The sequence below is a fragment of the Lates calcarifer genome, linkage group LG4 (assembly GCF_001640805.2).
Source record: "Lates calcarifer isolate ASB-BC8 linkage group LG4, TLL_Latcal_v3, whole genome shotgun sequence".
In the NCBI taxonomy this organism is placed as follows: Eukaryota; Metazoa; Chordata; class Actinopteri; family Centropomidae; genus Lates; species Lates calcarifer.
The window spans coordinates 3,104,817-3,130,518 of NC_066836.1; the positions used below are offsets into that span (position 1 = coordinate 3,104,817).

The window sequence follows — 25,702 nt, forward strand, 5'->3', positions numbered from 1 at the left end:
GCATGCAAACAGTTACTCAAGGTCATGAACTTTATGAAAGGTCAGGTATTCTGTCCAACTTATACAGCCAAATTAAGACTGGAATGATTTTTATTAGGGCCACATACATGTATAAAAGCTTTATAATGTTATAAAGGAACATATGGAGATTTTAAAATGAGTAAATGAAATATTTTGGAAGTATCTGAGATTTTTGAATCTGTGTTCAGTTCATTGTTGCTGCAGTTACATCATTTCATCTAATCTCTCAGTGTTGCATTATGTCAACTTTTCACGCTGTTACAACACTCACTTTGTGCTGTTTGTGTTAACAAAAAGCTCATGAATTGTTACTCTGTAGTTTATTATTTCCTGACTCAGAGAGCATAGCTTCAGTTGCAATTGGTTACAATGTATTCCCTCAGTACGTGATCTGGGCGCCCATTGGTGGATTCAGGTGTCAATCAAAACAACGCTCCGTCATTGGCTCTCTGGCTCCGGCTTTGTCTTCCAAAGGCCCGCCTCGGCAGAGTCAAAGAATAGTTGGAAAAGTGAGGATGTATCACTCTGATTTTATTTTCAGATCACAAACTGAGCTGGATGAAAAATAATAAAAAAACTTCACAGATACGTTTTAAAACTGATGCAAATGTAAGTAAATGGATTCAAACTGTTACAACCTCTGTTCTCATGAAGCACATTGATTACAACTGATTTCACCAAAGTGCTTTTGCTTTTACAAAAAATCACTGAGTAACTGATTTTTTACATATCTTAATATTTCAAATATTAACTTATTTTTAATAGAGGTTTATTATAAACATGTTTCTTCTATTTCAAAATGCATGAAAACGAGTGTGAAAAGCTAATGTTTAAAAAAGTTAGCAAAGAGGTGACCTTTGCTCCAACATCATCTGTGAATTCTGAATGTGGGAAAACTGTAGCATAAATATAAGTTCAGTAAAAAAGTGACTTTAGCTGAGCAGCAGCTTCTGTAGCCACAAGTGAGAAACACGTTGAAATTCCAGTAATTCTACAAAAGTAATTTACATATTTGTGTTTTTATGAATCTTTTTGGAAAATGAAAAAAAGGATAATATCTCAATTTTAAAAAGGAGACTGTGTTATTTATTTTTTAAAGTTACAGTTTGAAATGTTATGATAATAAACTAAAAAGACCTTTGACCTTGTTTGAACATATAGTCCCTGTATAGCTGTGTACAGTGTGTACTTCACAGGCGTTCGGGTGCTCATGGTTGCTGTAGTGAGTCATCTTTCTGAGTTTACGATCTTCGGTGAGGGGGTGTGTATGAGAGGAAGGAGGGCGGTGACCACTGCAGTCTTACTCCAGTATCTCTGCTCCTGGCTCAGATACTCTCAGAGGCGTTACTCTCCGCCGCAGGTCGGCCCCTTAAAATCTGTACATTTCATTTTCCCCCGGCAGGTGACCTTGACCCGGGACAGGCAGACATGGCTGGAGCTGCGGCGCCGAAGCGGCAGGACACCCGGAAATTTTTCGAGAATTTATCCGGCGCTGGTAAATCCATCGCGGTGCTGACGAGCGGAGGAGATGCCCAAGGTAACGTTCTGCAGCGCCAGTTCCATTATCGGACACGTCCGCTCGCTCTGCCTACTCCACAGATTATAACACAGCGACAGCAAAGTGATTCCACTTAACAACAAGAACACTAACCGAGCTCTCAGCCCGCGTCGCCTGTCGTCGTTTTCATGAACCTCACGCTGCTTTAACTGTGTCTCGGTAAAAATGGGAAACCACCGAGCGTCGAGCTCTTTCTGTTTCTCACATTTTATTCTGCTGCTTTTATCAGACTGTGCATCGTTTCCTACTGTCACACGTTTCTTGGTGGATGTCAGTCGTCCATATTTATTTGGGTGAAAATGTCAGAGTCGCCTCAACCCAGAGACTTGTCCGATAATGGACGTGTGGCCGCGGTCCTGACCAATAGACTCGTTACGTTACAGTTACTCTCCTCCTGTGGAGCGAGTCCGTTGAGGTGCGGTTCAAGTTCATCACAGAGAAAAGTGGAGTTTATTCCTGCGGTATATGTTCATCCATCACATCCTCCTCTCGTGTTACCAGCCGGGATTCTCGCTTATTATATTTCCAGGCTGTTTAATGAATGTGAACGGAGGTTATGCAACAGCTGACGCTCCCATTCACACTCCTGTCACACACAGTTTCTCAGGCTATGCTGCAGCATTCATCACGGAGATGTTTAGTCTCCGTACACCGCAGTGATAACACAGGCCTCAGTGCCGGTTGGAGAACAGGTGGATGATTCAAGTGATTCATTATTTATAAAGGCTGTTTCATGTGTTCTGCACCGCTGCTTCTCTACGGGCTGGGCTGCCTGTGGCGCAGTGTTGTGTGTGTGTGTGTGTGTGTGTGTATCCACAGGCTGTAATCTAATCATCAACATCCACTTCAATCAGATTTCTATCGTGTTGCCATTAGGAGCTTCTTTTGCTGTATATGGAGTTTGTGGCTCCTGGTTTATTAAGGGTCTTTATTGAAGGCAGTAGCTGACAGAGACCAGTAATAGTTTTAACATCCAGACTAACTGACAGTGATCAAATCAACTTCCCGTTAGGAAAATAAAACGGCTCCCGTGTCACACTAGATGCGTAGAAACACGTGTCTTGCAGCAGAGGATGAGTCGTGAGTGGACCGTTGTTAAGGTGGACGGAGTCAAATCTCCCCCGTTTACAATCGAGCCTTTCACAATAAACGTCCCACAGGCCGGTGTGCGTTGGTAGCGCTTTTATTTTGAAGGCGGAACTCGTTGTCTCCTCGTGTCAGCGCGAGCTGCTTCATTCAGCCTGTCACGGCGGTTTGTGCCGCGTACGTGAGGCGCGGCGGGTAAGCAGTGATGAAGGAAAGGAAGAAGACAAACGAAAATGTCGTGAGGTTTTTCTGATGTTAATGTTAATAATATCACATATAAAGTTTACTGCAGCAGAACATGTATTTTTATTATGACACATACAGTAAGCAGCTGTTAATCATCTGTGTTGAGCTACATGTAGTGCAGTATGGTGAACAGTAGCTGTTACATAACCCTGAGCGCCTATAGGATGCTGCTGATGTGCTGTCTCTCAGCCTATCTGAGCACTCAGCTGCTCATAAGGACTCAGCCTTTGTAGTAACATGTTCCTCCTGAGAACATCTGAGAGTGATGCACAGACTCACACATGAATTATCTACCACTCATTCATAAAAACCAGCTGCTGGCTCAGAGTCAGGAACTGCTGAGGAGCTGCAGAGACTCGTTATCATTCAGGTTTGGCTTCTCTCTCGTTAATCACTGTGGAGTTTTCAGCCTGTCACTATGAGACTGAGATATAAATGTCCATTAATAAGCATATGAAATAATACAGGGTCTCCATGTCATGAGGTTCGTGTCCATCCTGCTTATGAAGATAAGGAGCAGGCGCTGGTTTCAGAGAGGTCAGAGGTCAGAGTGTGTTTGACTTTTCAGGAGTTTTATGAGGCTACAAGTTCAATTTGTAAATAAAAAACTTTTAAAGTCAGAAATATTGGAAAAAGAACTTTGCAGATTTATTCATTGTTTTTCAAAAGCTTTTATAGTCGTCTTCAAAACCAACACACGCAGGGTTTCTGCTCCTGTAGAAGCTCCAGTCTTCACCCTGATGTAAGAAGAAAAATGATTACCAAGGAGAAATGTCCTCACACTCTGGGGAGAGTACATGAACACACACACACACACACACACAGACGTACTGGAGATGTTTAGTCATTGCAGCAGGCTGGAGGGAAATATTCACAGCATTACATGTGAGTTGTGGTGAGTGCGAGCTGGAACAGGACACACAGGAATTTTTTTGTAAACCTCATTAAACTCATTGTCCAATTCAAACTCATTTCACATTTTTGCGCAGATCCCTGTCGACCAATCAGAACCGTCCTGGTCTCTAAGCAACACCAGCTCGTCCCATCAGGACTCGTTAGTGTACAACACAGCCTGAAACCACATCCAGGCCTGCAGTGTGTTTGTGCACCTATCCTGAATGTAACCTGCATTCTAATGTTTTCACTGCAGCCTTAGATAAGTTAATGTCCTGCTCACTGCCTCAGCCTCCTCTGCTGTGCTGTGGTCTGTCTAAACAGAGCCTTCACCAGGGAGTAGTCACATCCCGTACACATTCTGCACACAGGGCCCAGTGAATGGGACGGGTTGTTTACAGCGTGTGGTGTGGGAGGAAAGTTGGCCGGCAGAGAGTCGTGTTGGCTGTGAGGAGCAGCTTGTGCCTGCTGTGCTCAGCGCTCGAACGAGAACGGCCCTGCTTCTCTATGAAAGTCATCAGTTCATATCAGCATCCATCATATCATTAAAGCCTTTGGTAATAAGTGGGATGATTCCCAGTGAGCTGGTTTTGACTGAAAGCAAATTTATCAGCAGCAATTTTTAATGTTTAATATCATTTAACAAAACAAGTAATTCACTAACATCTTAAACATCTGTCAGGATTTTATGATTCTCTCTGTAATTAACAGTCTGCTATTTGAAAACATGCCTCACACATGAAGAGATTATTAAAATGATCATCAGCTGCAGCTCTAAGTCTCATTTTTTGCAGTGATCATTTATTAAAGACCTGATATCCCCATTAGAATCATTAAAGTTTTATCATGCGACATGTCTGAAGTGATATGTTCTGAGACAGTTCACCTTCACTCAGCCAGATGCAGTTTTTATTTAATCACACTGATGCTATCTGCTTATATAAACCTGTATGATCGATGTGCTGATCACAGTCCTGGTCTGAGATTTACAGACATTTCTAATTCCACTAAGTGCTCCGACAGACACTTTGGTATTTTGGCTCAGGATCCTCAGGGACAGTCCTGCTCGGTCTCCTCTCTCTCTCTGACCTCTGTCTGGCATCTGCCACTTCCTGTTAATGCTGTTTCCTATTTTCTCTCTTGCTCAGTTTTTACTTTAGGTTTTATTAAATATATCCCAGGCTGAGTGGAAGCAGGGAGCTCTGCTCATCTCTCCTTGATACTGAAATAAGTGGCATTAGGTGACAGTTTCATCAGTTCAATGACACTTTATTGTTGGACATCTATGACAGAGAAACAGTGGCCTGAGCTTGTTTCACAGCAGTTTGGCTGTAGATGTTCAGTGTCTGTCCACCATGACCTCCAGAAAGGTCAAACTGTTGTCAGTCAGCGCACACAGACATTAGTTGCTCGTGTCCTTGTGCAGATGGATTTTTGAGGTTGTCTTGAAAGGCACAGTAACGTTTGTTTTCGTGACAGGCACTAACTCTTCTCTGTCCTTTCCCAGGCATGAATGCAGCCGTCAGGGCAGTCGTCCGAATGGGCATCTACGTGGGAGCAAAGGTCTACTTCATCCACGAGGTGAGACTCAGGCTCCAGACGTGGCCCCTGGAGAGTCTGAAGTTTCTGTCACACTTGACAAAGACTAGTTCTGATGAGTCTTTCTTTCTGGGCTGTGATTGTCTTTGAGAGTCTCAGCAGGATTCAGGAATCAAATACAAGACTGCATTTGGCTACAGGGCCGTGGCATTTCAAATCTGAATACCTGTATTACAGCTGAGTGTTGAGACATCAATTGGATTTCTGAAACCAAAAGATTCTCTGTATTAGCTGAAATTAAAATCTCAGTTCAATATGTAGCTTATGAAACATGTGAAACATATATATATATTTGTGACTTGGAAACTGAGGTCTGGACTGTCCTTTAAATTGATGGTAGTGTCTTTATGATGTCTTTATTGATCCTCTCTTGTAAAAATGTTCATTTTTAACTCTTTTTCTGTCTCCATGTCATGTTTTCTGCTGGATCCACATCAGAGTGAAACTTTGAAGTCAAATTTAAATGAGATTTTTGCATTTTTTTTTTATTTTCGTCTTCTTATTGAAGTCACACACCGTGTAATTTAACTCACGGTACAGCATTTCAAATTAAACCTTTATAATCGTTATGAAAAATAAAAATACTCTGCAGGTGTACTAATCTTCACCTGAACTATAAATCATTGTGAATTAAAAGGAGAAAACAAGAGCGACAACAAAGCCCAGGACATCTGAGACTTCCTGGATATTGAATGTCTGAGAATATACGGGCACGATGCCGCTGATGGCAGAGACGGGGGGTAGAGACGATTTGGTCTCGGTGTGGATATAATTGGATTACCAGGGGCAGACTTCATCCTTCACTGGCCTCACTGTCTCCTCCATCAGCCTCGAATAACCACTGGGCTGTGAGTAATGACAGCTGAGTGCCATGATGACTTTATGTTGGCTGGTAGTTCACCTCAGTACACACAGCACATTAGCTATAAAAACAGTGGAGCCTAACAAGCAGAACTGTTAGTGTCAAAATTCTCTTTTGAAATTAACTGACAGCAATAATTGATTAATCGTGTGAGTCATTTCCAAGAAAAACATGCCGACCTTCCGGTTCCAGCCTGTCAGATGTGAGGATTTGCTGCTCTCCTCTGTCATGTGTTATTCTAGTTTGACTTTGAGTTTTGTCGTGTTAATGATCCAGTGAATATCTGTGGTATTTGTTTCTCCTCTCAGGGTTACCAGGGGATGGTGGACGGTGGAGACAACATCAAAGAGGCGACGTGGGAAAGCGTCTCCAGCATGCTGCAAGTGGTGAGCAGTGTTTCAACAGGTTCAAATATCCACGTCTGTAAACAGTGAAACTCTTGAACTCAGCCAGCATTAAAGGATCTGATCCCAGCGGCGTTGGTGCTTGTGCCAGCTCAGTGGAATATCTGCTGTGTTGGTGGACATCTGTGATCACTGAAAGCGACTCAGCTACAAAGCTTTTATCTTTGAGCCAAACGAGTCTGTGATTGAATCAGATCTTTTCACTGTTTGTCATAATCAGACTCTCATTGTCTGAAGAGGATTACATTCAGTTCAACAGGGAAAAAAGATGTATCCGCTAACAGGATAAGGAGCCACAGATAATATGAAAATATATGATGGTTTAACAAATGAGAAAGTCTTTGTTTTTCACACCAGCATAACAGAGCCAGTAGAAGAGCAGTTTATTAGTCCTATGTTTCAAAAGTCTTGACATCCATAAGAAAATATTTGTGTTTGTCTGAAGTGCCACTGATAAATGCAAATGGCTGAGGAAAATGTGAAGAAGTCAAATTCAGACTAAACTGCTCTGGTGTTTCAGAAAAATAAATTCCTGAATTCTAATCTAATCTAATCTTCTGAGAGTGTTTTTGATGCTTTCACAGTATTTAGAGCCAGGACTATCTTTATAATGAAAAAAGACATGGAAATGGACGCGGGACCTGTAAGGAGAGGACAATGTGATATAATCAGATTCTAATCTGTGTTTTCCTCAGGGTGGTACGGTCATCGGGAGCGCCCGCTGTAAAGAGTTTCGTACTCACGAGGGCCGCTTGAAGGCGGCACACAACCTCGTGCAGCGCAACATCACCAACCTGTGTGTGATTGGTGGAGACGGCAGCTTGACCGGAGCTAACCTGTTCAGGGAGGAGTGGAGCGGCCTGCTCGATGAGCTCCTCCAGCAAGGTGACCGCTCACTGCACGACTTTTCAGTTGACTTTACAAACCAGAACGGCGTGAACAGCATTCATCTTGCTCCCTGTCTTGTTTCTCCAGGTCTGATTGATGAGGAGGCAGCCCAGCGTAACTCAGCGCTCCACATCGTCGGCATGGTCGGCTCCATCGACAACGACTTCTGCGGCACCGACATGACCATCGGCACCGACTCGGCCCTGCATCGGATCATCGAGGTGGTGGACGCCATCATGACCACTGCTCAGAGGTGAGAAAATCCTGAGAGGAGAAGAGCTGAGTCAAGATGTAACGAGAATGCAACGAGAAGTAGAGGACATGACGAGACGAACAGAAATAGATATGACGTACAGGAAGTTAGGAGGACAAGATGGAGCAAAATGCAAAAAACTGATGAGACAAGAGGAGACAAGACAAGGCACGACAAGAGGAAAGAAAATACACAGGACATGTCCTCTTTAGAACTGGTTAGGTTTAGAGTGAAGGTGTGAGTGAGTCATCTGTCCTGCACTGACCTATCTGAACACATCAGTCCACAGGGTTTCACTGATAAGTGCTTCTTCTTGTTTCTGACTCTCCTCTGTTTTTTTGTTGTTTTCCAGCCACCAGAGGACATTTGTTCTGGAGGTCATGGGGAGACACTGCGGGTAGGCACAGTACATCACAGAGACAAAAACACCACACACACATATGAACAATTACAGTATATAGATAAACGTGTGTGTTATTAAAGTGAAATTATGCTTAAATCTCAATAACCAGATGAACAACAACAAAAATGTAACCAAAGTGAATTCTCATACTCTTTTTGAAAGCTTCTTTTCTGATTTGAATAAACAAAGACTTGGTGAACATACTTAAATATCTGTGTGTGTGTGTGTGTGTGTGTGTGTGTGTGTGTGTGTGTGTGCAGATACCTGGCCCTGGTCAGTGCCCTGGCATGTGGAGCTGATTGGGTTTTTATCCCTGAAATGCCTCCTGAAGATGGATGGGAGGACAGCATGTGTCAGAAACTGTCTGAGGTAACACAAACACACAAACACAGACACACTACTTATTTTAAAATGATACAGTATGTCACATTCCATACATAACATGGATATGCATACTCAGACAGCAATACATTATTTACCACAGCTGCCAATTTAGCTTTTTCTGTGGAATTTCAGTGCCACTCTAGGAACATGTAATAATAATTTCCACATTCAAAAACAGAATACATGATACCACATCAGTAGGTTGTTCATCATAAGGTGTCATACTATATTTTGTAATAAAGTTTCATTTAAAGCAGGAGTCATAGAGGTTTGTCTGGGACTCTGCTGCTTTCCCTGTAAAAGTCCCGACTCTGGTGGGACTCGAACCCACAACCTTTGAATTACATCGCACATTTAACTAGAAGTCCAACGCGCTATCCATTGCGCCACAGAGCCTGTTATCCAATCATCTCCCAGCAGACATCAGAACTTACTAACCTATCCCTTTCAGAAAAGGTTGTCCACTACTTTAAACTCAGGTTTAAAGCAGAAGTCATGAAGATTTGTAACCGTGCTTACCCTGTAAAAGACCTGACTCTGGTGGGACTCGAACCCACAACCTTTGAATTACATCTCACATTTAACTAGAAGTCCAATGCACTATCCATTGTGCCACAGAGCCTATATCCTGGTGTGCAACTTTCAGAGAAAGTCACTCAAAGAGACTCAAACCAACAACCTCTCAATCACATCTGACTGGAGGTCACTATCCCTTGCAGCACAGAGCCAGCTGCTTGAATATTCTAGATCAGCAGGTGATTTGAAGAACAACAATATTTTATGGAATTTCTTTACTTCTTTACCCTGTGAAAATATGTTCCACTATGGCAGTACAATAGTAAACAGTAGTAACAGTTGCATAATCTGATTAATTTCACATAGATCTGATGTGGTGAGTGTGTTTGTTATCATCCAGAGCCGATCTCGGGGTTCCAGGTTGAATATTATCATAGTTGCTGAAGGAGCCATTGACAGACAAGGACAACCCATTACCTCTGATTTTGTGAAGGATGTGAGTAGAGCTCAGTCTCAGACTGATGCAGAGGGGAAACCAGAAGCTGGACCAGCTGGTGGATATCAACGTGTCTGACAAACACAAGTCTAAATGTCTTGGTGGTGTTGTTTGTTTTTCTTGTCTGGACACCTGCCACATTCTGAGAGAAAGTTTCTTTGAATGAATTCATTCATTCTTCATAAATGTTATGTACAATATATTTCTCAGTTTATTTTTTATGTTTGTGTTTTGTTTTTTTATTATTGCCTTTTTGGCGTGAGCAGCAAATTAAGTCAGCTCTGCTGGAGATCAGAAACAACCTTGACACCTTCAGCCACAACAAAATGGGTTGGGATTGTTTAAAGAGATTTGTCATGTACCACCTACAGCTGAGTGATGACACTTTCAATCTGTTTACATTGAACTCTCTTCACTCTGGGGGAGGCTTTATGATGCCCCTCAGTTACCACAGTTCCACTGATTGACAGTTGGTGGCAGTAATGAGTAAATTCGCTATGTGCTGGAAAATATGCGAAGAAGAAGAAGACAGGTAGCTAGCAGGAGGGAATCCCTGGTTTGAAGAGTGGAGTGCTTTCTAAATGTTTTGTGTGGAGGGAAACGTTTCCAACACGTCAGTAAGGCCTCAGGGATTGTGACATTACTGCTACAGTCTGTATCAGTGATGGTCAGTCAACATCTGAAGTAGATTCTTCTTCTGCCTTTCACCTTTGCATTGCTAGCATGACTCACTGAAAACAAAGTGGTGCAGCTAGCTGTTAATATGAAAATTCTCACACAATGTGGCAAGTGCCTGCTGAAGAAAGACAATCAACTAATTAAATGAAGGTTTGTCATTAGTCGATAGGTCAGAGATTATCCTCCAGTACGGGATCCAGCTTTTGGGAATGCAGAAGGTTTTCTGTCATGTTTTTAAATGCCTTTGCTTCTTTATATCCCTCTAGAACCGCGCCGATAAGAAAAGGCTGAACATTATAATTGTAGCCGAGGGTGCCATAGATAGCCACAACAAGGCTATAACTCCTGATTATATCAAGGATGTAAGTACAGTGGAGCCTGGCTTTGTCGTGGACCCACAGTCTCTCCTTCAGAAGCATGGATGTTTTTTCCTCTCAGTGTGGGAGCACATGTCAAGTTTTACATCATGTGTCACTGTTTTGTTGACTTCACATTTTTTGCATGTTTCATGTAAGTTATTTTTTAAAAACTACTCTTTTTTTATTCCATCACCATCCCATGCTGCTTTGCACCCTTAGTTTTTGCCTCCGCATGTTCACGTCTGCATGCACATTATTTGGCACTCACTAACATGACAGGAGATGTTTTGCATGATTTCTCCTCCTGTTTTTTCTGCTTGACATTTGTATGGTCCTGTTTTATTTCTGCATTTCTTTAAGATTCTTTCATTTCTAGATGCTGTGAAATATTACAAGTTCAGATAGATACCTGAGTTGTGTTTCATGTGTTTTAACTTAACTACCTGTAAGAATATGTGCTAATATTTTATGATGTGTAGCTTTTTGGAGTCAAGTCCTTAGATATGAAATGTGATTAGATATATTAATGTACAGTTGATTTTACAGGGCGTGTCGTATGCATTTCAATAGTAAGCACTGTTTCCTTGCAAATATCCCATGTTCTCCTTCCACACCTAGCTGGTAGTCCGCTGCCTGGGTTTTGACACCAGGGTCACCATCTTGGGCCATGTGCAGAGAGGTGGAACCCCCTCTGCTTTTGACAGGATCCTGGTAAGTCACAATATCTCTGACAGCACTGATCAGAAGTAACGCAATGTAAAAGTCATGATTTCATCCCCATATCCTCAAAACACTGTTGCTTACTGACACGGCAGACATTCTGCTTCTCAGTCTTTACCAATAACCAAATTTTGTGTGACCAGTACATTTTTTATTGTGACCTTTAAATGTCCTTTGACCCCTGCAGGCCAGTCGTATGGGCGTGGAGGCCGTGCTGGCGTTATTGGAGGCGTCTGCCAACACCCCGGCCTGCGTCGTGTCTCTGGTTGGCAACCAGGCTGTTCGACTGCCACTTATGGAGTGTGTTCAGATGGTAAGAGTGTGTCTGTGCGGGAGATACAGGGGTCATGCAGGGACCGAGTGTTGGGGACAGCGCACAGTGCTGAGAATAAGATCACTCCACTACAGATCAGTCTTAACCTTTGCCTGTAATGGACAGCTTTAGGTGCAAAATGACAAGAGACAGTTGAGTCTGCTTTCAAAACATGCAGGGACTCTTACACCAACAGCACACTCACACATTGGTACAGTATTCATACTGACATCTTTGAGTGTATTTAATTTCTGAACTTTTCTATTGAGAGTTCACTCCATATTTAAGACCTGCTGAGAATTCGTGTGGAACCTGAAAACAGGACACTGCTGCAGACTCATGACTTTAAACCATTGCAGGTATTTTAAAGATTAGATGTGACGATCAGTGAAGTTCTAGGAGAGCAGTGTAAGACTGGATGTTGGAGATAAGAGGGATAAAGGAGCAGAAATGCAGCAGTGCATGGACACAGTCTCTCTGAGGGGACTGAGGCAGGAGCTCCAGCAGTGCCTGTGGTCACTGGGTCAAAGTGCAACAACCACACCCACCACAGACACACTCAAACAGGCACAGAGGCCTAATCAGGAGGAAAACGTGGTTGATCTTAACATGTCTGGTGAAGAAGTTCTTCTTTCATGCTTTGTCATCAGACTCAAGAAGTGCAGAAGGCCATGGATGAGAAGAAATTTGACGAGGCAGTCAGACTGCGTGGCAGGTACTTTACATTTATTCTGCTTTGATGTTATCAAATAGATTTCGTGTGATTAAGATTCACTCGTCTAACACACGTCTGAGAGGCAGATGCAGCACATGAAAAGCTTAATAGTGCTAACAAAGAGTCACCAACACTGAATCGTTCACTTCTTCCACCACTTTAATCAGAGTGTCTGATGTACAAGATCACGCTCTCACACACATTTCACAGAGCAGCTTGTTCTCTCGTCTGTTTGGCTCTGTGCCCCAGTTTAAACCTGTTTTCATTGATTTTTGATTGACTAAAAGCTTTTCTCTACACAAGCAGCAGAGCTGATGGTCAGAGGGGGTTTGCTGCATTTTTCAACTTTGTGTTTTACCTTTATCATTTTCAGGAGCTTTGAAAACAACCTGAGCACCTACAGACTCCTCTCCTACAGGAAAGCAGACTCTGAACTCCCAAATGTAAGTACCTTTATGATCAAATCATAAGAAAACAATGATTATGTCAAATCAATAAGATTATAACAATTGTATTTTTTCTAATGTGTCTTTCCACCAGCGGCTCTGAGATTTGTACGTTAGCAGTATAAGGTACTGCCTGGACAGGTGCATTGTGGGTGCTGTAGTCTTTTTGTGACACTAACCAAGTCTGTTTTTCTGTGACTGTCTCTGTCCTGAGGGAGAGGAGGAGGCGGGGGATGAAGAGCAGTTTGATGTATGTGATGAGTGATGAGGCTGCAGCTGAGCAGGCTCTAGGTCAGCTTCTGAGCAGATGAGCCTTTTACCAACTAGTTTAGCAACCTTTAGACCTTTTTGTTGATCCTTCTTATTCACCTTGTCTTCTCATGCCTCCCGTGCTGTGCTGAAATTTAATTTGAAAAAAGTCCAGTGTCAGGTTTTTACTTCACAGAGACAACATTTAGAACTCCAGTCTGTTTATATTGTAACACAGTGCCACAAAATGACAGCATCAGCACTCGCTATCTGTCGCTCTGTCTGTCGTTGCTTACTCCTTCATGGCTCTGCTTAGAATTCGAAGCGTAGACGTGCAGAGAGGTGCAGTAGTGCTGCGGTGAAGGCCTCCCACCAGCCCCGCTGTCAAGGACAATCACAGCATCTCTTGTGATCTGCTTCAAATGAATCTGAAGTAGCCTCCTTGCGGTGTAATGACGTGTCTGTGGAGACCGAGGCTGAAAAAGCCTCAGTCTGCTTATTCATAGCTCAAACTGGACGGGCTCCATTCTCTCTCCCTGGTCAGTGGTTGCACAAAGTAAAGCTGTAGCGCAGGTTTGGGGAGCTGTAAATATGATGAGGGGAAATAAATGATGTGAAGGTGCAGCAGACACTAATGGGGGTGGAGGGGTGAGGTTTCTGGCTGCTTTTGATTCAGTGAGCTGAGAATGTGAATAATTTCAGCAGGTGAGAGTTGGACACCTGTCCAGTTTGAGCTTCTTGATTATCCTGTTAAAGAATTGTGGGAGAAAAACCGTCAAGGCTCAATCTGTCATTAATTCACAGCCCAACTCTGACCCAACTGTTAAACACCAAATACCAGCAAGACATTCGTGGCTGACTGTGTGTGGCTTGCATTCAAATGTGGGTCATGTTCACACATTGACATGGGACTCAGCTGAAATACAGACCATGGGTGCTTTGATATTAGTTTTGGATTTTATGCTCAGTAAACAGCAGCACAGTTCTCTGGATGATTCAAGTCTAAATAGTTAGAAAACTTGCATTTGACCGTCAGTTATTTTCAGTGGTCGTCATGAGAAAGCAGCTGCTGCTTCACTGCGTCTTTTAGCAGCATGTGGCTTCTTGCATGCAAGGTAATCTTTGCCTGCTGCTGTTCTGCTCTGAGGCAAAGTCACGCCTGTCTCCTCAGCAGTTAATGAGACATGGATGGTATCATGAGGCAGTGGAGATGGTCAACTGTCCTCACAGGCATGAAACCATTAAAAAATCTTAGAATACTGTACTAATAAAAAAGGAAGAAGAATATGCAGTGAGTCTCCTTCAGTGACGCACTGTTCATCTTCACTGCCTCTAACAGCTGCTGATATACCATCTTCTTTAAACCAAGCATCATACCTGCTGTGATTGTTCACTGAATGTAAGTTTCACATCTATCTTCACCGCGTGTGAAGATATTTTAAAATGTGATGAAGCTTGGGGCGAGTGAAACATATGGCCCTGATTAATACGAGCGCCAGGGTTTTGCTTTCTCCTTTATGTGAGTATATTATATGTGTGTGTGTGTGTGTGTGACTGCTGCTGTTTGTCACCCACAGAGCTCGTTTAACGTGGCGGTGATGAACGTGGGTGCACCGGCAGCAGGTATGAACGCCGCCGTGCGCTCTGCTGTCAGAGTGGGAATCACTGAGGGCCACAAAATGTTTGCTGTCAACGACGGCTTTGAAGGATTTTACAAAGGACAGGTAAGACGGCATGTGACACGTACAACTACATGTTGGCTGTTGTTTTGTAGTTCCTTCCTGACTGGTCAGGCTGCTCTGTCTTCTCTCCCTGACTGTGATTCCTTCACTCTGCAGTGGCATTTTGAAATCTGGAACCACAGTCTTCATTGATCCAGGAGCTCAAACTATTTTCAGCCAGTGAATGCAGCTGTAAACTTTAAACTTCTTGCTCTTATTAAGAGTAAACATGTGGGCAACATTCCTTGGAGATCATAGTGACTTTACTGTCCAGTGGCAGGGAGCAGGAAGTATCAGTGCAGTCACTCTCCTCCCTCTCTGCTGCACTGGTTACACTGATAAGACTAAATGTGTGCAGATAAACATTGCTGCTTACTGTAAGCCAATTACTCCACTCCCACAGCACTTACTGTATACACTGAGTACACATGCACAGTCTTTGTCTTGGTCGTATTGTACATGCTCTCTCGCACGCACTTCTTCAGCCGTGCAGAGAGTAGCAGTGACCTGTTGAAAGCGATGAAGCCCAGTGGCGAGTTGTCGTGTAGAAGGATTAGACGTGATTGAAAAGCGAAGCCGTGATCCCTGGCTAAAACCCCAACTAAGTAGGACGCCGATTATAATGAAGAGCTGCTGGTTAAATGTGGCTACATTGGCACAGTAACAATAGAGCTAACACACTGACAAGAACAGATACTAGATGATATGAAAGAGAATTTGTGGCACACTCCCTGAATAAGATGCTGCATATTTTCAGATGATCAGTTCACCTTCACTCTCACTTCTCCTCAGCTGTTGAACCATGCAGATGGTTTGTTTGCTCACATTGTGAGATATGTGTCTCTAAGATTTCCTTGAAGATGTTTCACCTCTCATCTAACAGGCTTCTTCAGTGAACCTTTGTATTTAGTTTCATTTTCACACACTGTAAACGAGTGCACATTATGTAGAATTAGAAGTATGATTTATTGTCGTGGACCAAAATGACCCATGTTTCCTTTGTTTAAAATAATAATCATCACTTTCATCTTCTCAGATCAAGGAGATCAAATGGGGAGATGTAGGAGGTTGGACTGGCCAGGGAGGGTCGCTGCTAGGGACAAAAAGGTGAGTTGCTGCAGATGTGTGCTCTGAACATAAACTTATTTCTTCTGATTGTACTGCAGATGTTTTAGAGACGTAATCCTGTATAAAGCTTTAGTTTTAGCTGCACATTATCCCCTTCCTGCTTCAGAATGATGACCTTTATCTTTAAACATGTATGAAGTAGTGGACCCTCACATGGGTGATTTGAAAAACGTTTTTTCCTCGCTCTCCCATGAAGTGATTAATTACAAAAACGTAGTTAGGTGCAGTTCAGTGGAGCATTTTTCAGCTCTTCAGTTATTTCCTTTCTATATGCTCAGAACTCTCCCAGGCAAACATCTGGATAAGATTGCTGAGCAGATGAGGATCCACAACATCAATGCCCTGCTTGTCATCGGAGGATTCGAGGTACGTAACGTGATGCGATTTCTGAGCATTATGGCAGTGTTTTATCTTAATTCCATAATATTTCCAGAAAGCTACGGATAATTGTATAACAGCAGAATTCTTGAGTAATCTGAGAAGATAAATCTCAGCCTTTCTGTCCCTGTTAAACACTGTTATTATATCAAGTGCCTTCTCTCTCTAGTATTTCACATTCACTGTATTTACTGTTCAACATTGAGCCCATTTCATTTTCACTGATTTGACATTTGAAAAAGATGTCTGCATTAATGTCTGACTACATTTTTAAAAACAGAGTTAAGACACATTGAACTGTTACAGGCTCTCTCCTCGTCTGTCTACACGTTATTACTCAGTGGCCAAGCTGCAAAGGTGAACATGGTGATGATTCATTTGGAAAACCTTGATCATAACCAAAAGATGGATTTATTATTTATTAGATTAGAGTTCATCACAGATGTGGAAGCTTCCAGGTCTCACATTGGTTTTTCACTTAGGCAGCTTGGCCAGGATAGAAATACTGTCGTCATCCCCGTCTGTCTACCTCCTCTGTGCGTCTCACTGTCCACCATGATTGGCCTGGCTCTCTCCCCTTGGCTTCTCCGACCAGTTCACCCCCCCAGACTTTTGTTTATCCCACTCGCCATCGCTGTTTATACTTTTTTTCCCCTTCCGCATAACTCAGACGTCCAGGCTCCTCCCTCCTAAAGCTAGACTCCTCCCACTATCAGACTCCACCCCTTCACTCAGCCACTTTATAGCCTCTCTCCTTGTTCCACAGCATAACACAGCTGTGTCCCTTTTCCATACTACATGCATATAAGTTCTAAGCAGGTGTTTTAGCCCTCAGTGTGCTCACACAGTAAGCAAACTACATTAACCTGACAATATTGTCTGACGATGTAATGCACATGAATTTGGACACAGCTACACCATTTTTCAATAATAATAATTTGCCACAACATTCGCCCCCGCTTCAGCTCCTCCCAGTTTTTCCACAGCCTTGCCTCTCGTCTACCTCACCCCCCTTTTTCTCTACTTCCTCAATAATAACCAATAAGACGCTGGCTCTCACTGCTGCAGGCCTACGTGGGATTACTGGAACTTTCTTCTGCACGGGACAAATATAATGAATTCTGTGTGCCCATGGTTATGGTCCCCGCCACCGTCTCCAACAATATACCCGGTTCAGACCTCAGCATTGGCTCAGACACCGCTCTGAATGCCATTACTGATGTAAGTGTGGCTGGGTTACAGTGTTTGTGTGTGTTTGTAGTCGGACATCACACAAACACACACACCACCCAGCATGTCAGATTTTGGGGCTTCGCTGATCGACAGCTCGTATCCACACGTGAACAGTCAGCAGGCAGACTGACAGGTGAGCACAGAAACCTCAGCAGAGGGCCACATCATATCGACAGAAAATAGTCTGTGATACATTAGAATAAATCTTGCAGTTGAGACATGTAATACAGTCTGTAGAGAGTACATTAAACTTTGCTTGGGTCCAAAGGGGAAACACAGCAGAAACAGTTTGAGAACCACTCCTGCAAAGTGTCAGTGGGCTGTAATATTTTCACTATAAACACAAGCAGCCTCACACTCAAACTTATAAGCAGGATATTCACAGACCTAAATGAAATGTACAGATCCTCTGCTCTCACATAAACAAAACCACATCATAATGGGAGGAGGTGGTAGTGGTACGGTAGGTGTTAGACGTATGAAAGTTCAGTCAGGAACTACAGAAACAGCCTGACATACTGACGCCAAGACAAATTCAGTACAATTGAATTATAGATTATTTTAGTCGTTATGTTTCCTGAGCTACATGTCGCAGTCACAAACAGTAGAATTACAGTAGAAGCTAATAATCAGCATGTGGCTGAGGTCCAGGCACTCAGTGCATCACAAAGTAGAGAGCCCTTGTTGCTGGTTGTTGTTGGAGACGAGCTGGTCAGCGGAGGTCCCAGGTAAGTGTTGGGGCATGCAGTGACGTGTTGTGGCATGTTTTTGGCGCGTGGCCCTGGCGTGTTGGTGTGGCCCTTTCTGTTTTTGTTTGGTAAACATCAGATAACCAGACAGCGGCCCAGCGCTATAGGGACGCTTTGCTTGCTCCCTCTCCTCCAAATGGCACAGTGTTTGGAGAGTAAGTTTGCATGCTGTCTAGGCACAGACAAATCCAGCATCACTGAATGGAGTCCATATTTTAGTCTCTTCATTGTTTTGAACCAGACCAGGATCCTGACCTCAACTTGTCTGCACGGCCTTTTTTTTTAAAAGTAAAATAATTCAAAGCCCTTCATGTCTCGGACATAAAAGGAAACAGTGCTCAGAGCATCTGCTCTTCATCTTGTCGCGTCAACACTGTCCAATGTCAGGCAAGGCCAACCCCCCACTCCCCCCATCCCATCTCCTCTCAGTCAATGGGAAGCCAAAGCCCCTGTCACCTGGAGAGAGCCAGCCAGCAGCACACACACTGCACTACAGAAATGAGTGCAGAGAACATACAGTAAGGAATATGTAGCAGCACATTGGGAGCTTTAATTTTTATTCAACATGTCAGTTACTGAGCTTACTAACCAAAGATACAAGCCAATGGAGCCACTGTGCACCATGACACCGCCTGTAAAAACACTAGTGTCCCACACAAGGACACATTGACAGGGTCTGAGACATGTAGTCTTCCCCCTGGTGGTCTAACCCAATATTACGGCCACCCACCATCAGGCATTTGAGTCCCTGCTGCAGCTGTACGAGGCCCGGGCCGACTACGAGGAGTTTTGCATCCCGATGTGCATGCTGCCTGCAACCATTAGTAACAATGTGCCCGGCACCGACCTCAGTATCGGCGCTGACACGTCTCTCAACGCCATCGTGGAGGTAAGGTCCAGTGGAAAAGACTAAAACATGAGGAGGAGCTTAGAGGTATCCTATAGTGGTACTAGTGTTATAATAAAGACAACTGTATGATGAAGATACTGCCACTGTTCACTGCAGTCATGAATAAACTAATGACTACGACCTTCTCAGCCCGGAGCTACACGCTGATGTGTGTAGATTAGATCACAACATGAAAACTCCAGTTGTTTTCGATGGCTAAAAATGCAGAAGAGAAATCCCAGAGTCAGTGCTGAATTCTGATATAGAGAGGGGAGTGATGGTCCCAGTTCATCTCAGACATGTTTATGGAGAAAACTGTATGAGCTAAAACCACAATCTGTGAGTACAAGTTCTCCTGTTTTGAGAACATTTCAACATACAGAACTCCAAAGACCATAATGCACCTGCATGTCAGTGAGCGCTGTTATGTTGTATGGATTAATGTGTTGTGGAAGCAGCTCTGGGTCACATCCTCCTCTTCTTGCTGGTACAGTTTGTGAAGCTGTTTGTGTTGCAGAGTGCATCAGTGTAACTGACTATCAGAGCTTTAGTTTCACTGTTGACGTCAGATGGGTGAAGTCTTCCACCACAAACAAAACAACGAGCACCAAACAATAAAAATGAACTTTTCCAACCAGACGAAGGAGACAGTATACTGTCCTGATAAACACAATCCTGAGCTAGACTCCATCCATCTGGTTAGAACAACAGCTCAGTATGCACAGGTCAACTCTGATCCATAATCACCAACCTTCACAAGTCAGTAATTCTTCTAAATGTAGGACTCTTTACCAGACAGGGTCTGTAGAAAACCACTGTTTTCTGAGGCACTGAGCCACTGCACATATTATCATTTTATTTACTCACAAATAAAAAGCTTTTCTTGTGAAAATAATAAATATTAGGCATATGTAGCATGTAGTTACTTTGTCCATAATAATGTGTATCTGTTGGCAAATTCTTACCTTTTTTATTTAGGTATAAGAACCTACAAAACATTATGATAAACAATACTTTGTCAACAAATGACCTTCTCTGTAATGTGCCTGTTCAGCTGGCAGTATGTCAGTGTCAGAGTCAACCTGTGCAACACTGATACTCTGAATGTTTGATCTGACTCTTCTTATAGCACAGAGCATAAAAGGTAACTATGGCTGCATGTTTACTCAGTCATGTATCTTTATTGACTAAAGTAGAGCTGCAGCTGATCATTATCATAAATCATTTTTCTGCAAACTCTTTTGATTTTAGTCTACAGAGACATAAAACTGCACACATGATGTTGGATTGTTTCCTTAGACCAAAAAGCCCCAAGTCAGTTTACAATCATATGAAAAAGCAGCAAACCTCTACATTTGGAAAAGTACAGCCAGTTGATGATCAGTAATTTGATTTTTCTCATATGATTCATTTCCGTTTGTTTGATTGATGAACTGACTGATCTTTTCAGCTCTACTTTAAGTCTTTGCACCTGAATGTTTTCTGTGGTAAAGTCTATTATTTTGCTGGTTAAATGACAGTATGCTCTGTGTGTGTGGATCAGACATGTGACCGCATCAAGCAGTCAGCCAGTGGCACTAAGCGGCGTGTTTTCATCATTGAGACTATGGGAGGCTACTGTGGCTACCTGGCCACTGTGGGCGGCCTGGCTGCAGGTGCTGACACCGTCTACATCTACGAGGAGCCGTTTGACATCCGGGACCTGCAGGTCAGAGATGAAACCTGTTTCTAACTTATGTACCCTTTCATTACCCCAAACCTCTGAATCTCTGTCGCAGGTTTTTTCCTGGTGGAGTACTCTGCCAATTGTATATTTCTTCCTTTTTATTCATGTTTCTGAACTGTATATTAAACAGAGTCCAGTGTACAGTACAGCAGCTTCCCCTCGGCTTAATGAGGCAGCACAGATCAGATTGTTCACGTGAATGTAGAAGCAGCTTCCTCCAGTTCCTCACTGCCTCAGCCTGGATGTTTCAGGAGTGTGCAGGTGACCCAGATTATAGCAGTGCACATGAAGCAACTTATTAATAACCTCTGAGCTGCATCACTCATTCCATGACAGACAGATCCCATCAACACAGATCAGGTCGGGGTGATTAGAGACGTCAGGGTCGTCACAGTGTTTATGTTGTTCCTGTCATACTGTGGCTCATCTGGAATTTTGAAATTACAAACAGTTTTACTGGAATTTAAGGCATTTTATTTTCCATCTGGACCAGTTTAATGTCTTTTATTATGTGTATGAGTGTGAAGGATTTGCTTTTATCATTTGTTTGTTGAGAAGTGCTTCAGAAATAATGAGTTTTATTATAAAATGAAGTTGTAACAGAGGATTGATATTGACTGAATTTTATTTGTTTGTGTATAAGAAAACAATTATTTGAATTGCAGAGGTGATCAGAATTTATTTTTTAAATAGCATGTTAGGGAAGATGAAAGGCATCCTAAAAACATGCAAACAAACCTTTCAGCTGAGTTGGCGCCCCCTAGTGGTGCAAACACCACCCTGCACTTCTCCATCCTGGGGAGTGATGAGAGGGAGGCGTGTGATTTGTGGCTGGATCGGCTGCTCGTGCAGGTTGCAGGCCGCCGTCGCTCCGCTTTAATGTGAGGCTTCGCTCTGTGTTTTCAGGCCAACGTGGAGCATCTGACGCAGAAGATGAAGACGAGCATCCAGAGAGGCTTGGTGCTCAGGTGAGGCTCAAAAATCTGTTTGTTCTTTTTTTAAAGAAATGTCACGGTTTCCAAGCTGCTGCTGTTTCCTTGGCGTTACCTTGCCACACACACAGTTTGCCTGTGGGATTTTTTCATAGTAGTGTGCATGTGGGTGTGTAGGACTGAGAGAGAACACATTATACGGAGTCTAAAAATATTAAGATACTCAGTGTTTTAAATGGTAAATATTTGTGTTTCTGATGCATTATTGTACATTTCTATTTTTTTAATCAAAACCAGTTGGTCTTAGAATATGTTGACACCACACTGACCTTACTGACGTGATTTCATGTCATCTGTTGTGGCTATTTTAGTCCTCTGCACCATCCCGCTGTTCAGATTGCTCCCAGCAGGATGGAGGGCTGTGGAAATGGGACAAATGTAATATTTTGGACAGTGTGTAGGTGACATTGCGTGTCTGTGCTGAGGTTTACACCTGAATAAATTCACTATTACAAGACACACTCGAACACAGTGGTGCATCACCAGTGTATCTGCTGGTTGCAGTGGACAGCTGACTGATGCCCTGGCTCAAGGGCACATGAGCACTGATTTAGTGGTATCTTGCACTGCAGGTAGTTTTGAGATATGTGTCTGGTTTCTGTCTCATCTGTGATGCTCCCAGCACTGAAAAAAAAATCAGCATCACCGTCCACAATCAGTGTCCCTGTTAGAATACATAATCCACATGACACACTGTCAACTGTTGTCATAGGAACCAGTTTCTTGGACAGAGTAGTTCCAAAGAAAACTTTTTACAGCGGCTTCTGTTGGTAACTTTCTTGTTATTTCAGTGAACTGACCCTTTAACTGACCTGGTGCCCCTGTAATGCCTGTGTTTCAGGAATGAGAACTGCAATGAGAACTTCACCACTGATTTCATCTACCAGCTGTACACTGAGGAGGGTCGGGGAGTGTTCGACTGTAGGAAGAACATCCTCGGTCATATGCAGCAGGTTGGACACACATTTTACTGCACAGCCTTTATTATCAGCAGCTGAAGTAAATTAACCAGTGATGAATTCTGTTATCAGAATGAATGAGCAAAGAAAACTGTAGTCAACCTAAGAAAATGAGTTTTATTTTAAATACATCAATAGTACGAGTGAAACCTAATTTAAATCATGTGTATATGAACAAATATCTTTTTAAAATAGTGATATATTTCACTATACACTTCACAAACTTTTTTTAAAACAGAGAAATATTTTCTTTCCTTTTCACAGGGAGGAGCTCCGTCTCCATTTGATAGAAACTTTGGCACCAAAGTTGCTGCTAAAGCCATGCAGTGGATCACACGAACACTCAAGGACTCTTACAAAGGAGGTAAAAACTCATCACCCAAATTTGATGAGGACGTTATATTTGCTCTGGTTCCTTGTTCCTCTGGATTCATCAGTGGTGTGTCAGTGCAGTTTATCTATGCATGGACCTGACTGCTTTGGTTTCGATGCAGGGCGAGTGTTTGCTAACTCAGAGGAAACTGCCTGCCTGCTGGGGATGCGTCGCAGAGCTATGGTCTTTCAGCCTGTATCACAGCTCCGGGATGAGACTGACTTTGTGTAAGCAAAACATGGGTTACATATTATGATTATGGATGACATCTGGACTCCCAAACTGCAACATGAGGTCACTATTTAACATTTCTACACCTTTCTTTATTTCCACTTAATTCTGCTGTGAAAAAGGAAAACAGACTTAATGATGCTGGAATGGGAGAACAGTTTTATTTATTGCTTAGGTTTCAAGTAAGAAAGGCAGAGAAGATTTCTATGTTGTCTCAGTGTGAGTGAGTTTAATATTAAAACCTTGCTCTCTGCATACTTGGTCCGTTCAGCCACAGGATCCCGAAGGAGCAGTGGTGGCTGAAGCTCCGTCCACTGATGAAAATCCTGGCCAAGTACAAGACGAGCTACGACGTGTCCGACTCTGGCCAGCTGGAACATGTGACCCGGGTCCGACCCAAAGAGAGCAACACCTCGTCAGCCATCTGAACCACAGCACTGCCACCAGCAAAGAGCTTCACTCCAATATGAAAATAGCTTCACAGAACAGTGACAGCTACTCACACAGAGACTGACTGACTGCTGATTGACAGCAAATAAATTAAGGTAGCTTTTAAGAGATGGTAGGTAATATTAAAAAGTTATATTGTATGGTTAAGTCATGGGACTTTTCAGAAGGGATCTTCTGTATTTTAAATAATGACATCAAATTTGAGGGTTGTCACTTGGAATAGAGCTCTTTATGTAGTTTCAACGAGCTAGCAGCACTAACATTGTATTTTCTTGATCCCCAATCAAAGTTATTGTATACTTAATTATATATAAATATATATATGTATGTAAGCACTCCTCATAATGTACTGTAAAAGTATTTAAGTTTTAGTCCTGGAAATGTAGCTATATCAGTTTTTTTTAGATTCCTAGCTGAGCAAACATCCATGTTGCATAAACACAGCAAGGCTGAGGTGAGTGATGAATTTACAGTCTAGCTTTTGTCATTTTTATTTTCTACATCACTTTGAGCCCCATAATTAATGTAATCCCCTGAAGCTGCTTATAAAGAGGGAATATATGCCAGGAGGATCACACAGTAGCAGTCTAACACCTGTTCACACCTTTTGATTGTAAAATGCATAAACCCTTTGAAAAACATGAAGATGTGACCTACTGTTGGTTTAGAGAGGTTTTAGGTCGTTGTGTGTTTCTTGTCACCTGCTAATTGTGTGTATGAGTGTGTGTGGTGTTGCCTTTGCCGTATCCACCCTGGGCTTTGTATGTGGCATCTTCCAGTGGTTATTTGTGAGTAGGGTCCTGTTGTTGCTGTAGTTTGGCAGTGAAGCGGAGAATGTGGAAAACTGTATGCAACATTAACTTTGTGTGCTGGCAGTGTGATGTGAGTGTCCTGTCACAGAGTAATAAAGCATTTATTGTGTGGAAAGTTATCAGATTGTTTTGTGTTAATTAAGGATTGTGTTTACAAGGGTTGGTTATCAGCACTTTCTAACTTATCTCATGTATCCAACCACACACAGTGAAACAAGGCCTCAGTTATTTCATTTTCGGACACGTACGGAGAGAGCTGCTGACACCACAGGTTGTTTTCATTTGTACACCGCTTAGAGAACACATTGCATCTCACAGTAGTTTGCTGTCTCTGTATTCTGCGCATGTGCTTTACAAATCAAATCCAAAGTCCCACTCAAAGTCCATCAATTTCATGAGGGCTGAAAGGGCGGGACAACACTTCTTGTTTGTGATTGGACAGAAGTACGTCAATAGTCTGTTTGTGCCTGACGTCAGTGAAATGCGACTGGAGACCAGGAACTAATTCAAGAAAATGCAAGAAACTGACCTAAAAACGCCGTCAAAACGTTGTTCACCTGTTGTTGGTAGGAGCAATGTCGGATAATGTCTAGCCATTAGCCCTTCTTCAAAGGAAACGTAACTTAAGTGAGACTGGGCCTCTACAGTTATCCTCGGTTATCAGAGAGGTCAACCCATGTCCAAGGCACCATGTCTATACGAGGAGATGATGAAGACCAGAGACGATCAACAGACACTGAGGATACAGAGGCGCCGCTGGATCTCCGTGAGTCAACCCAAAGCCAGAGGACATGACTGACATGGTAAATTAATGGTATTAATAAATATAGCCAATAGCCAATGTCTGTGATTATTGTTGGATAAACCAGACGTGGTTCTGACAACAAATAATGTGTGTAAGCTTTGAGCTGGGCTGACAGTGAGTTCTCAGCAGTGGCTGTGTCAGTAAAGCCACTGAAAAGCAGCCAAGT

General features: G+C 42.8%; 1 protein-coding gene and 2 non-coding genes across 8 annotated transcripts; 1 reads left to right on the forward strand and 2 right to left on the reverse strand.

Annotated features, from left to right (window-relative positions):
- The first annotated feature begins 1,298 nt into the window (after positions 1 to 1,298).
- LOC108880954 (ATP-dependent 6-phosphofructokinase, platelet type) lies at positions 1,299 to 24,850 on the forward strand. Of its 6 annotated transcripts, XM_051069798.1 has the most exons (23): positions 1,300 to 1,558; positions 5,313 to 5,386; positions 6,575 to 6,652; positions 7,366 to 7,555; positions 7,646 to 7,811; positions 8,164 to 8,208; positions 8,475 to 8,583; positions 10,555 to 10,650; positions 11,266 to 11,358; positions 11,555 to 11,680; positions 12,331 to 12,395; positions 12,769 to 12,838; positions 14,668 to 14,814; positions 15,848 to 15,918; positions 16,218 to 16,305; positions 17,386 to 17,538; positions 19,036 to 19,188; positions 20,732 to 20,896; positions 21,821 to 21,882; positions 22,748 to 22,859; positions 23,130 to 23,229; positions 23,360 to 23,465; positions 23,741 to 24,850. In XM_051069798.1, exons 1-23 carry the CDS (start codon positions 1,450 to 1,452, stop codon positions 23,895 to 23,897), a joined length of 2,535 nt encoding a protein of 844 aa, XP_050925755.1. In that variant the 5' UTR covers positions 1,300 to 1,449; the 3' UTR covers positions 23,898 to 24,850. The 6 variants fall into 6 exon arrangements, with proteins under 6 accessions (XP_018528227.1, XP_050925755.1, XP_018528225.1 ...); XM_018672711.2 differs by lacking the exons at positions 10,555 to 10,650; positions 19,036 to 19,188 and adding an exon at positions 9,515 to 9,610 and having other exon boundaries at positions 1,299 to 1,558; XM_018672709.2 differs by lacking the exon at positions 19,036 to 19,188.
- On the reverse strand, positions 8,905 to 8,994 carry trnar-ucu (transfer RNA arginine (anticodon UCU)). Its single transcript is given in 2 exon segments — positions 8,905 to 8,940; positions 8,958 to 8,994. It is a non-coding gene; the product is annotated as a tRNA-Arg (tRNA).
- On the reverse strand, positions 9,131 to 9,220 carry trnar-ucu (transfer RNA arginine (anticodon UCU)). The gene is given in 2 exon segments: positions 9,131 to 9,166; positions 9,184 to 9,220. It is a non-coding gene; the product is annotated as a tRNA-Arg (tRNA).
- Positions 24,851 to 25,702: the final 852 nt, after the last annotated feature.

Bases quoted from the DNA above. Each gene is read 5' to 3' on its own strand.
- LOC108880954 (XM_051069798.1), top strand. From the start codon at position 1,450: ATGGCTGGAGCTGCGGCGCCGAAGCGGCAGGACACCCGGAAATTTTTC. The intron at 11,681-12,330 runs GTAAGAGTGTGT...CTTTGTCATCAG, and splicing joins TTATGGAGTGTGTTCAGATG to ACTCAAGAAGTGCAGAAGGC. The intron at 20,897-21,820 runs GTCAGAGATGAA...CTGTGTTTTCAG, and splicing joins TTGACATCCGGGACCTGCAG to GCCAACGTGGAGCATCTGAC.